This window comes from Polypterus senegalus, chromosome 2 (assembly GCF_016835505.1).
Source record: "Polypterus senegalus isolate Bchr_013 chromosome 2, ASM1683550v1, whole genome shotgun sequence".
In the NCBI taxonomy this organism is placed as follows: Eukaryota; Metazoa; Chordata; class Cladistia; order Polypteriformes; family Polypteridae; genus Polypterus; species Polypterus senegalus.
The window spans coordinates 99,937,899-99,953,533 of record NC_053155.1 but is presented as its reverse complement, the minus strand read 5'-3'; the positions used below and the strand labels follow the sequence as shown (position 1 = coordinate 99,953,533).

Genomic DNA, 15,635 nt, shown 5'->3' with positions numbered 1-15,635 from the left:
TGAAGCCGCTGTAGCCTCCTCATGAGATGAGCTGGAATAAATGATTTTTCAGTTCCTTTCTCATAACATACAGGGTAATAGCACTAGCTACTGAAGCAATAATGTCTTTTAAGATGGAGATTCTTGTTGTGCATCTTGAGAAGGTTGTGCAGGCTTTTTAACACTTTTGAAACATTCCATCATTATTCTGTCCAAATTACCCTTCCTGTTAAATGGCTCTACTACCACACTTTACTTTGTTAAGAGGTAGAAAAAGAAAAACACTGATACATGTAGTCATGCTGACAATTAGTGAAAGCAAATTGTACTCACTGAACAATGTCATTGATGGGAATGTTGAGAAGCCTGCTGTCTAAAGTCTCGATTTCAACAGAAAAGCCGGTCAGACCCTGCAAAGAAACTGTCATTAAGGACACGGCCAAGACACTGCAGAGCATGGCAGCATTGCATATTCCAGGGTGGAAAAACCAAACTTCATACTACACCTTTCCCAGGTCGATGTGGGTTTTGTACACCAGATCGTTCTGTGCTCTTCTGAAACGAGGGTGAGGCTTCTCCTTTACAATGAACACAATGTCAGCAGGAATGTTATTTGGGCCCTAGAAAATATTCATGGGAATAGTTGATTATGTTGCCATCACATGGACCAGTGCTAGCCATCCTGAAAATAAATAGACTTGATCAGCGCCCATCCATCTATTCATTTTTTTGAAACTCTGAACAGGGACCATTCCTGAATGGGACATCAGTCTGTCGCAGAGCCACACACCCAATAATGAAACTAATCTGCATGTTTTTACATTATGGTAGGAAACTAGAGCACCCTGGAAAACCCCACATCAATATGGAGACAACGTAAAAATTACACTTGTAATGATGCAGGTCCCTGGAGCTATGCTCTGCTTACAGCACTTTGAGTACTGCGATCCTAAGATTCGCTTCTTGTTGTTTGCTTTCTATACTCTGTCTGAGTGTGGCACAGTATGCAACATTTCTGTGTCATAATTGTTCATTTGCAATTTGCCCTTCATTAATTCAGTTTCCTTCTGAAGTTCTGACTTTTCCCAAATATATTTATACAGCATTAGACATATATAAACAAAAGACCTGTGTGAATGTATGTGGGTGTGTATGGAGCAGTCCGCTCTGCTCATGCTCATCCACAGCCACTAGACGGTGCATGGTTACACTTTTACATTTTTTGGCACTTGCATGCATGGAAGTGGAAACTGGGATGACTGAAAATCACGTGGTGGGACACGTTCATGGACGACTTGTATACTGTTGACGTCACGTGGGATGAGGCAGAAAGCGCTGTGCAGAACTGATCATGATAAGAGACGACTTGCCACCCAATGCGCCAAATGGTGAGGGAGGAAGTAAACTTAAAGTTAAGAAACACACACCTCAACTCTCATTACGAAATGTGTGTTTGTGTGCTCAACCACAGCCTAGGGAGTTGGTGTGAATTCTATGGAAGATGTAGGAGCTTATACAAATGTGACTTGAACCTGGTGTGCTGTCACATCCATGCACTTCTGAATTTTTTCAGCACTTGCATGCACTTTGATTCTCATTCAACTCAGCTTTGTGGTACGTGCACATTGTACGTTCACACAACGAGCTACCAAATGTTTGCCTGAGACAGGTTCTATTCTGTCCCTCTCAATTTTTGCCACAGCTGCTCTCGACTACACGTCCATCTCGGACAAGATACATCCAGTCTCGGCCCACTTAGCTGATGCCTCTGTTGGTTCACCAATGTAGTTAAACTGCTAGGACAGTCTTAAGGTTGTTTTATGTCCTGAAGACCACACACATCTAGTATAAATATAATACTAAGGCAAGTGGTGTCTTTAAACTGGACCTGTTTGAGTGAGTGTGAATGTGTATATTAGTGTACCCCATCTTAGTCAGATAACTGAGTTGCGTCCGGTATCTTTGGGTCAGGCCTTGGGTCTCCATGACCCTGCCTAAGTCCTAAAGTAGATGGAGGAACTACAGTCTGCACAGTGAAATTCATGAAGCGCTTCAAGCCTTCACTTAATGTATACTCCTTTGAATTGACTTGAATGAAGGTTTGTATTATTATTGTGCACTCTTCTTGTTCAGCCATCATCTGTCCATTTTCTAATTGTACTGTACAGTTGTGAGACATTAGAACTAGTCTAAGGATAAGTGCCAACCCAGACCATCATAGGGCACCCTCACTCGCACAACTCACCAGTTAAGTAAATAAGTATGCTTTATTATCTTTGAACAAACCTGATGAAGCCCCTGTTAGGGGCTTATACTTTAGCATTGGGTATGTGACCAAGTTCTGAGAGGTAAAGGCCAAGACAAGAAGTACAGGAAAGGAACAGGATGCCTCTTAACTGAGAAGCAGGCACAATTAAAAAACTGAAAAGACTGAAGACAACCAGGGTCAAGAGACGGATCAGAGATGAAGTCACAAAAGTGGAGCTGAATGTCTTACACCAAAACAGCCCTTTAGCTTTTACTGCACTAGTAAAAGTTGGGGAAAGAAGGTTAACAGATTCAAAGCAAAGATGTCTGGAAAGGTGTGTGTTTTATCATGGCCACATGATGATGTCTTACCTAGCGTTGCCACTTCTCGCATGGTGCACTGGGACGTTTGGTGAGAACTTTTAGGTTTTAGCAGGATTCTGTTTCAACCTTTGCCTGAACCTATTCAACATATTTCTGAAATCCTAACCTAATTAAAACAAAGTCAATTCCCTGTTGCTCAACTCATTTATATACTGTAGGTCTGTTTAGACAAACCTAAATCCAATACATTCTTAACAGAAATGGAATGAACCTTCACTTCTCCTTCTGTTATCAGTGTATATTACTAAATTTTATTTAGAGTAGCCCGGTGGGTTAACAGGCTGTTGCCTCATGGCTCAGAGTGCTGGCTAGGGCACTGACTGCATGGCGTCTGCACTCCTCTGCATGTTTGTGTCAGTTTTCTGTCCACATTCTAAAAATGGGCAGATTAGGGTTAAGGGTCAAATCCTGTTGGAGAGTTGTCACTGCAGTGGACTGGCACCCCATCCAGGGATGGTTTTTGCCTACCATTCACTCCTGGCCCCTGTAACCCTGAACTAAAATTGAGTGGGTTTCAAAAATCATTAGATTGGCTTTGAAAAATAAGCAGTTCACATCACAAAGACAAAGGGCATGAATGAGGCTGAATGAGCCGCGTCTCGTCTGGACATCCATGGAAGTCCTTTAGACTGATGTCTGTAGTGCACAATTATCGTTTAAAGAGCTGTATAAACAAAGCTGTGCAAAGCCTTTAGTTCTGTGAAAGAAAACGTTAAACTGACCGACATTTGTTCTCAGAATAACAAAACAAGCCTGCAGACAAATTTAAATTGGGTCAAATCAGGAGGGAGTGGAAAAGCAGGTTGAGGAAAAGTATAACTGACCAAAAAGACTGGATGTCACTGTTACTGACAGTTAAGATAGTTGCAAGGACCACCAGCTTTGACAGCAACTCTTGAGGTCCCCCATAACTCGATTATTATTAGCTTTAACAGATGATATTATATCTAGACAAGGAGAACTCGGAAAAATGGATGAATGAAATTGAGTACTTGGAAGAGCCACTGTCTCACTTGATGCCTTAAGTCTGCAGAGAGCACCATATTCATAGCTGCCACTTGCTCAAATGTATAAATAATTTAACCCACACAAATCTCAATAACGAAGAGAAGTGACGCTCCTAAACCTACCCTTTTTAATTGCTCACATAGGTTGGTGGAACCGCAGGTTATGGGGTCTCTTTACCTGATCACCTTCTTCTGGGAATGTGATTCGAGTCCCTTCCTTCCACCCAGGCTGGATATCCACAACTAAAATTCTGTTCCTATAGCAGGTGGTGACTCCATCTTCGTTCAGCACCTAAACAATGACATGTGACAGATCACTAAATACCGGGTTATGTTCTGCGATAGCCAAGTGAGCAAATGTCAATATGCATTATTGTTGCTATGAAAGATTCATGGATTTTGAGACTCTGGATGAACAATGAATGCTATCAAGAGTGATATTGATGCAGCCATTTATTTTATACAATATGTTGGAAATAAAACTGGCTAAAGTTGCATTGCCATCACCCTTCTCGTGTCTTTACCATGCTAGTCCCTGTTCACCCTAGCAGGAGCATTTAGAAGTGTGTTTCTTGGCAATTATATGGAGAAGTGATTTACTCAAGAAAGCAATTGTACTGCATTGTCTAGGCACAGGAGGGCAGCATGTCCTCAAGATGTAGCCATGCTCCACTGCCATTATCTATGTACAACTCAAGGGCCTCTGCTACCCCTTGTTCTGTCAGGGGTGACATTTTATAAGTGTGCGGTCAGTCTGAGGGGCTAACTTGTACAAACTGGACCATGTGCTATGCTGTACTGGGGCAATGAACATGAATGACGTGCATCGAAGGAGGATGCATTTATTATAACATAATAATCTTTAATCATGTTTTATTTTGGCTGCTATTCTATGTTACTGCTCCACTGTTACAGTGCCCTCCATAATGTTTAGAACAAAGACATTTTTCCTGGATTTACCCATATGCAACACTTTTTATACATGAAGCCCCCCGAGTAATCACAAACACCTCTGATGCCAAGTGTCCCAGACATTATGGTGCCATGAAATAGGGGGATGCCCCCATATATAATAAGTGTTGTCATTTCTATATGGTGTGATCACAATGTATGTAAATCTCACTATTATATAAAAAAAAAATTCTGGGACGAGACAAGACATTTAAGCCTGGGATGAGACGTGACTTTTTCAGAGAGATACTTTCAAGTCCCGCGAGACAAGACTTTGTGCCAAGAGATTTAACTAGGCCCAGTGCCGGAAATAAAAGACAAAGAGTAGATGGCAAAGTAGAACATCGTAAAGAATTCAAAAATGTTGGCGCAATACACATGCAGAGCTTAGAGATAATGGAAAGTACTAAAATTCGAAAGTCTCAAAAAAAAGATATTAAAGATTGCATTAGCGCAAACAAACGGAAATTATTACTCTGTGAAACAGCGTAACAGCGAAGAGATTGAATATATTGTTCGGATTTAAACTTTAAGTCGGAGACTTACAGATCGTCTAATTCGTGTCGCCATCAGGGAAAAGTAATGTTTCTTCCTAATGAAGAGGCGTATCTGTGAGAATTAAAAGATTTGTAGTTTGGTGAAAGTGAAATCCACATATGCAAGCCAAGTGAGCAAGGGGCGAAGCCCCCTAGTACCCTGAAATGAAAGGGTACAATGTGCACTTTAATCACATCTGAATTGTTGGATTTGTAATTTTACACCGTGGAGCAGAAGGGCAAACCTTATGGAGGGCAGTAACTGTACATTTGTAGCACTGTGGTAATTGCCTTTATGCACATTATGTCTATATGGTCGTTTTTAAATAGAAACCTGAGCTACACAAGCATGCCTACTAGGTTAAATAGTTCATTCTACATTACACAAGCATCAACACTTCAATGCGCCTGCTTATCGCAGACATCAGAGATGAGTTTCCAGTTCTTATGAGCCCTTAATAAGGGACAAATGGAGTACTTTAAAGGGCAGGAAGCTAGACACATTAGCCTTGGGTGATAAAGTGTGCAGGAGCTATCAGGAAAAGGAAACAGAAAAACAAATTTATTAGAGCTGACATCGAGCTCCTCGGGGCTTTGACTTATAGGAAAATCATAGCCAAGACACTCATACAACCAAGAAGACACCAAACAGCAATGCAAACAGCCGCCTGGAAGACAGACGAGCAAGCACTGCCAGGTTGTGTGGGGTGGGCTGTCACATCTTGATTTGCTTTCATGTTGGCACATACTGTAAGATTATAGAGTACTGAACATTATATAATATAAAATTGAATTAATCGCCTGTTTCTATGGGTGCATGTCTTTTTACTGTACCGCTGGGTCCTAAGTGCATTAGGACGCTCAAATAGAGTGATACAGTAGCACCACAGAGGATAAAGTGCAGGCTCTATAAGAATTGATACGGTGGTATTATATAGAATAAAGTGTAGGCTGTATACCCAAGCGCTGTTAAAGGTGAAAGATAATGAGAATTAGGCATATACTGAAGATCCACATTAAAAAGAATATGCACATTATAGAAAATGAGTTTAATAATAATACATTTTATTTATATAGCACCTTTCCTATGCTCAAGGTGCTTATGTTTAATAAAGATGTGTCCCCAATGATAAAATAAATGAACTAAGAATACATAATAAAGACACGTTAATATTATACAAAATGATTGTCTGTCTGTTATACCTTCATTGTTAGCACTCTTTAATATTGTTCTTTATCAGTATGTTGCTGGAGTATGTGAATTTCCTCTTGGGATTAATAAAGTATCTAACTATCTATCCATCTAGAATTGAACAGCACAGCCATCAGTACATATTAATAGCACTTGTGGCACTATTAGTACTACTACTACTACTACTACTATGTAGTGTGAAGGCAGATGTGGCTGATCAGTCACTAAGGTGGGCTGTGCCAGTTGAGCAGAGTCATAGCCATGGTAGGTTGCATTCACACACACACACACTCACTAATGCTGTAGAGACCTGATTCAATACACAGACAGAATTACATCCCTTTGGGATATGAGAGCAAAACCAGAGCACCTGAAGAACATTCCGACTCCACACAGATGGCGAAAGGACACTGGGATCTGAACCCAGTTTCCTAGAGCGATGAGGCAGTGGTGCTAACCACTGTGTGCTCTGAGCTTCCATTACAGGTTCAAAGAGCTGTAGTCTACTCGCTGGGTCAAAGTGAAGAACCAACAAAGTGACAACAACAGCTGATAGCAGAAAAGGCTGAAAGTCAGATTCATGGTATTGGAGGAGGAGGAGGAGGAGGTTGGGAGCATGCACTGATAGCGCATTGCTGCTGCACCCACCACACAACCAACCACCTAAATTGGGACCCGAGTGCAGCAGGTGACACCTCGACATCATACTGGAAGTGTGAGGTTTTTTTTTTTACAGTGGCTAGAGTGCCAATCCTGTCTGTCACCAACCGCCAAGTTTTCCCTGTAAGTCGGAGGACCTGCTTACAGGGCTGGATGCAGATTAACGTCATACTCATGACGAAGCAATTGCAGGTTAAGGGCTTTGCTCAAGGGCCCGACAGAGAAGAGTCACTTCTGGGATTTGAACCTGCAACCTGCCCATTGCCAGCACAGATCCATAGCCTCAGAGCCCCCACTCCACTCTACGGTATTGGAAACATTTTCAATTACTGAACTTTTGGGCAAAATACTTTCTTTTTTCAATAATGTACAGTACTATAAACTACCACACTTTAAAAAAATTCTAAATTTAGTTTGTTATAATAGCAATGTCTGTTTTGAATACAATATGTAGATCATATGTTAAATATTTAGTCTGCACAGTAGTTGATTATTGCATCATGAAAGTGTCATTCATTTATTACAGCTTGCATTTGTTTCTAGCCCTTTTCACTTTTTCATTTCATTTTTTAAATTGTTGATTTTAGTTTCATTGCTGTCATTGCGTCTCCATTCTGTGTTTCTGTTTTTACATACACACAACCATTTTGTTTTTTTTAAACATTGTCATTTTGTCTGCTGGCTATGATGGTGTGGTGACTTGTAGGCATGTCTCAGTGAATCATAGGCACTTGGGATAAGTGATCAAGTAGCGTGGTAGACAGTAGGACCTTCATAACTAGACTTGATTTTATTTTGGAGGCTTAGGGCTCGTTTATACTTCACGCTCAGAACGCGCACGCGCCTGCATCATGGCTGCCACGCGTTCTCAGCGTTCATTCGATGCGTCCTCTGAGCAGGTCCTCAGAAATTAACGCGACGTGTGCGCAAGTTGTAGTACAGTACCAACAAAAAGTCGAGGGGCGCAGTGTGCTAAAAGTTGAAATGTGACGTCAGAGTCTCTGTTTACGATCTACATGTGACAGAAAGTCGCTCTGCGGATCCTACGAGATTGGTGTGTGCGCTTCGATGTTTCATGAATGGTTTGATGTGGTGAAGCAAAATGCCGACATACAGATGAATTCGTGGTGCTTTTATATTCAAGCGTCACATATTCCCGATCGTAATGACACGATACATACCATGTTTTGTGTGGTCTTTTTTTTTTTTTTTGCAACTTCAAAACAGCAACATAATGCACAGCGCTGTATTTGAGCCACTGAGAAAAAAAATTACATGTTTTCACCATGTCCTTAATTTTGTGATTAAAGTGGACATTTCGGCTTTAATCTCAAAATGTCCACTTTAACCTTGTAGTTTATCATTAAAGCAGACCGTCGTAAACGTCATCTTAGTTTTTAATCGCTAAGGCAAGCAGCAATAGATCACCACACAGAACACATTAAATGTATGATATCCCAACTCTGTGCACATTTAGAATCTTTAGATTTATACTTGATATCACTTTCATGATGAAATGCATTAAAGTGTGTATGTTACATTTTACAGATAAATCGTTAATTTCATTTAAATAATGAATACTGTTAATAATTACACACCTGGGGGTGTCACGGTGGCGGACTGGTAGCACTGCTGTCTTGCAGGGAGTTATGTTGCTGGTATTCCACACTGTGCTCCGGTTTCCTTCCAAAGATATGCAGATTTGGGGATTTGGTGCCGCTAAAATGACGCTAGTGCATGTGTGTGCTCGTATTCACCTTACGATAAGCTGAGGCCTCGTCCAGGGATTGTTTCTTGCTTGTGCCGAATGCTTGCTGGAATGGCCACATCCCTGGATTGATGGATTTAATCAATAAGCATCATTTTCAGAGATACTGTGGTAAGGTGTCATCGGAATTTAATGGGTGTTCTAGGCAATTCACAACACAGAGAAGCCGAACCTGTACTCACTGTGATAATATCTCGCACTGCCACCTGGTGGATTCCTTCAGATTTACGTAAAGTATGCGCTCAAGTATAAACAGTACAATGCTTGCGTAGCAGGAGCGTCCGCTGCAGCATACGTCGCGTTGCGTGAAGTATAAACCCGGCCTTAAAGTGGATAGTCGGGCAACCATTGTTGGGCTGAATGGCCTGTTCATGTCCAAATTGTTCTAACGTTATATGTGTGTGCCATGGAACAAAAGACATTATGGCAGCTCACTTTGAGCACACATGCACAGTTTGAGACCTCTTCAAGAAATAGACCAAATAGAACAAATTCTGTTTTTGATTTTTGTTTGGTTTGGACTACGATTCAGGTTTTATGTTTTTGTTTTGGTAAACTATATAACAAATTCCTGTGCAAAAGACATAGTGGCGACTTTTACTACCCTTTTTTTTTCCCTAACCCCTGGAAGACACTATTGAACATCTCTGCTACATCCTCTTTAATAAAACCCCAGTGTGCGTCCAGGTGTCCTTGTGTGTATGTCTATTGGTGAAGTGCGCATGCGCGAGGCTCGGTGCGACACGCACGACTGGCATCGTGGATGCACACACACTGGAAGCTGTGCACACAGTGAATGGCGTAGCCGTGGCCGCGCATGATAAGCAAATAAAAGACAGTATTGTTGGGGAGAGTGCTGATTGGGTAGTCGCGGACGCGCACATAAAATCCATTGCTGGGGAGACGCCACACATACTGCCCTGCGCATGTTTATTAACTAACTATCCACTAACAACATGGCACCCAAAAAAAAAGACACGTCAAGTAGGACAAAAGACACAGACACTCAAATCGTATATAAGCAACATCTCCTGGAAGAACGGTCAGCAAGTAAACATCAACAAAAGAAATGCTGAAAGACAAAGAAACATACGAGATAATAGATCGATTGAAGAAAAAGAAAATGAACGTCAGAATATTCCCCGTATTGATTTGGCTCTATCCTCTACTAATTTACCCTTTACCTTAAGATGGCGACAATTTCCAGTTAGATTAGCCTTTGCAATAACAATTAATAAAGCTCAAGGGCAAACCTTAGAAAAAGTTGGCATTTACTTGCCAGAACCAGCATTCAGCCACAGTCAGTTATATGTTGCATTATCAAGAGTTAGAAGTTTTACAGATGTTGTTGTCAACGTTGTAGATGGTCCTGAACTTTTTTTTTTTTAATTTTTACAAAAAATGTTGTCTACTGTATAATGAAATTTTATTGAAAAATTTCCTGAGGTAAAAAAATAAAAACATTTTCCTAAATATCTTCTTCATATATTATGTATTACAGATTGTTATAAAGTTTTACACTAAGGCAATATTAATTATACTTACTGTATTGTCATATACATTTCTATTTTATTTTTAATATTATTTTACTTTAGGCTTATTGCAAAAATATTTTTAACAAAAAAAATTAAGACAACAAACAGAATGAGGTCAAGGTCCCTTGCCATTTAATATAGACTGTTCCTAATAATGTTAATGCAATAATGTTCTAGCGCCCGTTATTGTAACGGGCTTAATGTCTAGTTTAATATAAAGCTCCATACAAGGACACACATCACAGTTCTAGTACTACTACTACTAATAATAATTCTTTACATTTACATAATGCTTTTCTCACTATTCAATGCGCCCTCCACTCAGGGAGGACCTGGGACACAAACTCACGATCTCCCCACAAAAACCAACACAGCGAGGAACAAGCAAGGACTTACCCTTCGTGATATTCTGATCTTTTTTGTGCATCCATAAAAAAGCTCTTCTAATGAAAGATAAAGGTCTCTAACAATTGGAGGATCACGTTTTTTCTTCCCATCAAATTCAGTCGTTAAATTATCTTCTTTTTCAATGCTGAAATCTGTTTAGAAATCAAGAGGGGTACAGTAACATTTGACTAGGAGCACATGGCACCTTACACTGGCCTTGTGATTTCAACTGGCAGGCATGAATGGAACAACAGTGACCCTTCATAACATAAGCAGAAGAAATAGAGAATGAAATAAATGAAACACAGTATCTGTGTGAAGACAGTTACAAAGAAAACAACAGAACTAAACGGGTAACTCTGTGTATCCCACGTAGCCGTGTTTATCAAAGCAAGTGGCAGTATTAAAAGAGCAGGGATGCTGTACTTACAGTCATTTAAAATATCATAGGCCTCCACGAGTTCAGCAAACTTCTCCAGAACCCCAAGGTCTTGTTCCTTCTGTGGAAGAAACATCAAGGCCAGCCTATGGTATCTAAAAACACTCCTTTATTAGCCACTCATGTTTACAAAGGCTGCAACTCTGAACTTATTTATTTTGTGATCAACTTTCTATTAAGTAAAGACAAATTGACAGGATATATCAATAAAGAGACACAGCATACAAAGTAACCCAACCAACCCTCCTTCTATACTTAATATTTTTTGGATTTGTCTGCAGTGTGGATTAATGGAGTTTCCAGTAATGTAATTGAATCCTGGTCTGCTGCAACTCAATTGTGTGAACTCCGAAACGAAGCAAGTGCACAATTAGAGATGAGCGGAGTCACCATACACTAAAAGGCCATTGGGTAAGAAAAGGATTGCAGTACCTTATTTACCAAGATAAAAATTAAAAACTTTACATTTTATCACAGATACCTGACAGAAATGACTGGCAAAACCAGTTTACTTACACCCTTTTGATCTCCTCATTATTTACATTTTTTGTGATTTCCATGATTATCATATGCCTGCCGAGAAGAGAAGAAAAAATATAAATCATCAATCCACTCAAGCTAGCAGGCACAGAGAAAACTGTAAACTGAAACTGAAAATTATTGTACAATCTTAAAAATAATAACCACTCTGCAGAAAATTCCTGCACAACCACGAGTACATGAAATGAAACTCCAGCAGTTTCAACACAGCATAAAAACAAAAAATGGACCACCTGCACGCACGGCAGCTTACTGGCACTACTACACTTTGTTTCTCTATATAGTTATTAGGCTAGTGGTTATGTGTTGGATTGCAGAGGCAAAGAATCCACATGTAAATATTTATGAACTGTTACTGTCCTCGGAGAGACCGGACATGTAGAAATTATGCACGTGTTTACAGTAGTAGTAGTGCTTGTATTGTCACATGTAGGCAGAGACAGCAGAGTTAAAGATGCTAAGATTTGGCATTGGGTGTGAGGAGGATGGATAGGAGTAGAAATGAGTACATTAGAAGGTCAGCTCAAGTTGGACAGTTGGGAGACAAAGTCAGAGAGGCGAGATTGCGTTGGTTTGGACATGTGCAGAAGAGAGATGCTGGGTATATTGGGAGAAGGATGCTAAGGATAGAGCTGACAGGGAAGAGAAAGGCCTAAGAGAAGGTTTATGGACTTGCAGATGATGGGTGTGATAGTGCAAGATGTAGAGGACAGAAAGATATGGAAGAAGATGATCTGCTGTGGCATCCCCAAACGGGAGCAACCATAAGAAGAAGAAGAAGGAGACAGAGACACTACTAGTGCAGTAGAGTGCACAGAAAGTCTTACTTGCAGGTTCAACCAACATGGCTATTTGCCTGGCTGAGAATGACATCACCAAATAGTAGAGAGAACTTTCAAAAGAAAGAGAGGTGTAGACAGGCTGAGATGGAGCAACTTTGCTGGCTAGCGTTGGAAGGCACCAGCCAATAGGAAGTGGAAGATACGGTAACAGTAATGGCAGCAGTGCAAGAAAGAGAGGCTGAATGCCAACATAAAACATTAGAAGGTAGGCAAACCAACATGGACTGATGTACCTCATGTGTTCTCATTTATACCATGAATGTGAAGACGAACCCACCCTCTTGTTAGTATGAAGTGTAGAATCACCCACTCTTGTGCAGTGATTTTCAAAAAAATAAGCAAGGAGGGTTCATGTATATACTCAGTAATCTCATTCAGCATTTGAGGATGAATGTTATGTGGTCCTAGGGATTTGTTTGGTTTCAGCCTATTTTAATCTAAGCAGTACTTTCTCCTCCTTAGTGGTCCCTGTTACTGCTGGGTTGTTACCAAGTTCTTTACACATATAAACAACAGGAAAATGCAAGTGTTTTGTATTTTAATCCCAACTGACTATTCCTGATCCATTTCACCTCCTCTTTGATAGTCAGTCAGTTATTACCCAACCTGCTATATCCTAACACAGGGTCACAGGAGTCCACTGGAGCCAATCTCAGCCAGCACAGGGCACAAAGCAGGAACAAATCCTGGGCAGGGCACACACACACACCAAGCACAATTTAGAATCGCCAATCCACCTAACCTGCATTTCTTTGGACTGTGGGAGGAAACTGGAGCACTCGGAGGAAACCCACGCAGACACGGGGAGAACATGCAAACTCCATGCAGGGAGGACCCGGGAAGCGAACCCAGGTCTCCTAACTGTGAGCCACTGCGCCACCGTACCGCCCCCTCTTTAAAAGTTCTTTTACTAAAAAAATAATGAAAGAATTCTTTAGGACATATTTTACCTTTTCTGCAATAGTTCTCTCTAACTGTCATTTAGCCTTCCTAATATCCCTTTTAACCATTTAGCACTGGAGTTATTAATCTTCCGTGCCTTTGTGGAATAGTGAGTCCATGGCTAAGCAGCAAGTGGTTGGTTTTTAAATAAATAAATAAACAGCCATCTCGATCTTCGTTGGGGGGCTCATACAGCTGCAGGACGTTGGTGGAGTGATTGAGATGGAGCACATCTGCACGTGATGGTGTGTTCTGTTTCGATTGCTTCATTGGTTTTCCCCGGTTTGCAATTGAGGCGCTGCGCCCACAGAGAGATGCAAGGGGCAGCCAGTATGACAGCGTCAATCAGCACAGAAAAGAGAGCACCGAAGAAGATGGAGACGAGAGGTTAAATGGACAGAAGAAGAAACACAGCGATGGAGAGAAAGAGTGAGCCATGCTGTAGGGAATGGAGGCAGGTGGTCAGGAGCGAACCTCAGGGCTGCAGAATCCTGATGCTGAAGAAGGAATGCTTCTAAGTGAGCGATTGTCCGGGATTAGGAGCAGCCTGGTGTGCGGTGTTCCCACAGACACAGAGGGACTGGTGGTGGGAGACGTATGCAGCTCAGCACAGCACCCCACAGTTGCCGAGCCTGGATGAGAAGGTTGACTGCACCCGTTGGTTGGGTGACCCCTGTATACGGTAAGCTGAGGAGAAATTGGCATTCAAATGGCAGCACTGGGGCTTAGGAGATTGTAGTAAAAGGAACTGTCTCTGTACTTTTAACATGGTTTTTAAATGATTATTTATGTGCTGATTTTAACCTCCACATGCAGCTTGGTTTTTACTGGAATATTTATTTATTAAAGACTTTTTTTTACTAACTGCATAATTTGTTTGAACAGTTTTTTTTTTTTTAATTGTCTTTAACAAAAGCACTTTATGCACTAACCCTTGCTAAGCGCATGTGTCCTCATTTGCTCATCTCCTATCGGTTACATTATCGATGGCGGTGGGTTCAAGTGGCTTCCTGGATGCTACAGGAGCTTGCAGCCAACCCACACCATCACAGCCGTACACATTTGTTTTATTTCTTCTTACCTTTTCTAGCTTATTTATTAAATTTCTTACTTCTTCTAAATGTTAGGATTAATAAAACCTGGTAATTCTAAACAAATTTAAATCCAAAAAGTGGTTTTGGCACTGGCATAAAAATTCAGGCTCAATGAACCCTACATGTGATCACCGTAGTAAACCCCCAAGAGTGTAAATGTGCTGTGGTGTCTTTTTGTAACTAAAGTATATGACTGACTGTTCTGAATTTTTTAACTTCCTTCCCTCAGAGTGGTGGCTCTGACGCTAGGGATTTGCACTGCTCGAATCCCGTAAACGCCAAGAAGTGACTCTGCTTTGTTGGGCCCTTGAGCAAGGCCCCTCACCTGCAATTACTCCGTCCTGGGTATGATGTTAATCTGTATCCAGACCTGCATGTAGGTCCTTCAACCTGAGGGAAAAACCTGGGGGTTGGTGGCAGAATTGGCACTCCAGCCACCATAAAAAACCTCACACTGTTCCGCTCCATCTGAACGAGTGTGGTGCTGAGGTGTCACCCACTGAATGGCTGCACTCAGCTCCTAATCTGAGATCCTGAGTTGGTTTGTTATGCGGCAATGCTCTGTATCAGTGTGTGCTCCTAACGTCTTCCCTTTATGGAGCAGATGACCACAAATCCACAAATCACCTCAAACACCCCTAAATATGTGCCTATGGTGCTACTTCTTGGATGCTGCAGATTTTATTGTGCCCTTTTCAATGCTTGCAAGAATGGCATTAGATGTCCCACTGCTGCCCAGGTGAGCTACAAGGCAACAGAAATCAGTCCTTCTCAGCTTCCTAGATAGGGTGACATCAGTTTAGTTTAAGATAATCTGTTTGTGCATTTTTGTAACACACACGTGTAATTACCAAAAATAATATGATCCCCATTTTTGCTCATATCACACCAAAATAAATGAAATGTACACAACTAGTTCAATAATAACATTAGGCCTCAATGCAAACCCTAATAAGGCATTTTTCCTTCAATTAACAGTTTAATAAGGCTGTTATTCACAAAAGAATGACTTTTCAAACTATATTACAATTTTTTGAAAGGCAAGGTGTAACCATTGCCTGATGAAGGGTCCTTAGCTGTCTCAAAAGCTTGCATTTGTCATCTATTTAGTTAGCCAATAAAAGGTGTCATT

The 15,635-nt window shown here is 41.0% G+C and overlaps 1 protein-coding gene across 6 annotated transcripts in view; it reads right to left on the bottom strand.

The window, feature by feature from the left end:
- Positions 1-15,635, bottom strand: part of LOC120523195 (dnaJ homolog subfamily B member 13-like) — a 40,272-nt gene that overhangs the window by 14,708 nt on the left and 9,929 nt on the right. For 4 of the 6 annotated variants that reach the window (XR_005632567.1, XR_005632568.1, XM_039744252.1 and 1 more), the window contains exons 1-6: positions 11,602-11,697; positions 11,077-11,180; positions 10,656-10,798; positions 3,796-3,909; positions 486-599; positions 313-389 (exon numbers count right to left, since the gene is read on the bottom strand). Coding sequence is in view for 4 of the 6 variants with exons in the window: in XM_039744252.1 (XP_039600186.1) it covers positions 313-389; positions 486-599; positions 3,796-3,909; positions 10,656-10,798; positions 11,077-11,180; positions 11,602-11,690 (641 nt within the window). In the remaining 2 variants the exon portion in view is untranslated. Of the gene's footprint in view, positions 1-312; positions 390-485; positions 600-3,795; positions 3,910-10,655; positions 10,799-11,076; positions 11,181-11,601; positions 11,698-15,635 lie in introns of those variants that run through there. The other 2 variants (XM_039744250.1, XM_039744251.1) reach the window with 1 other exon arrangement.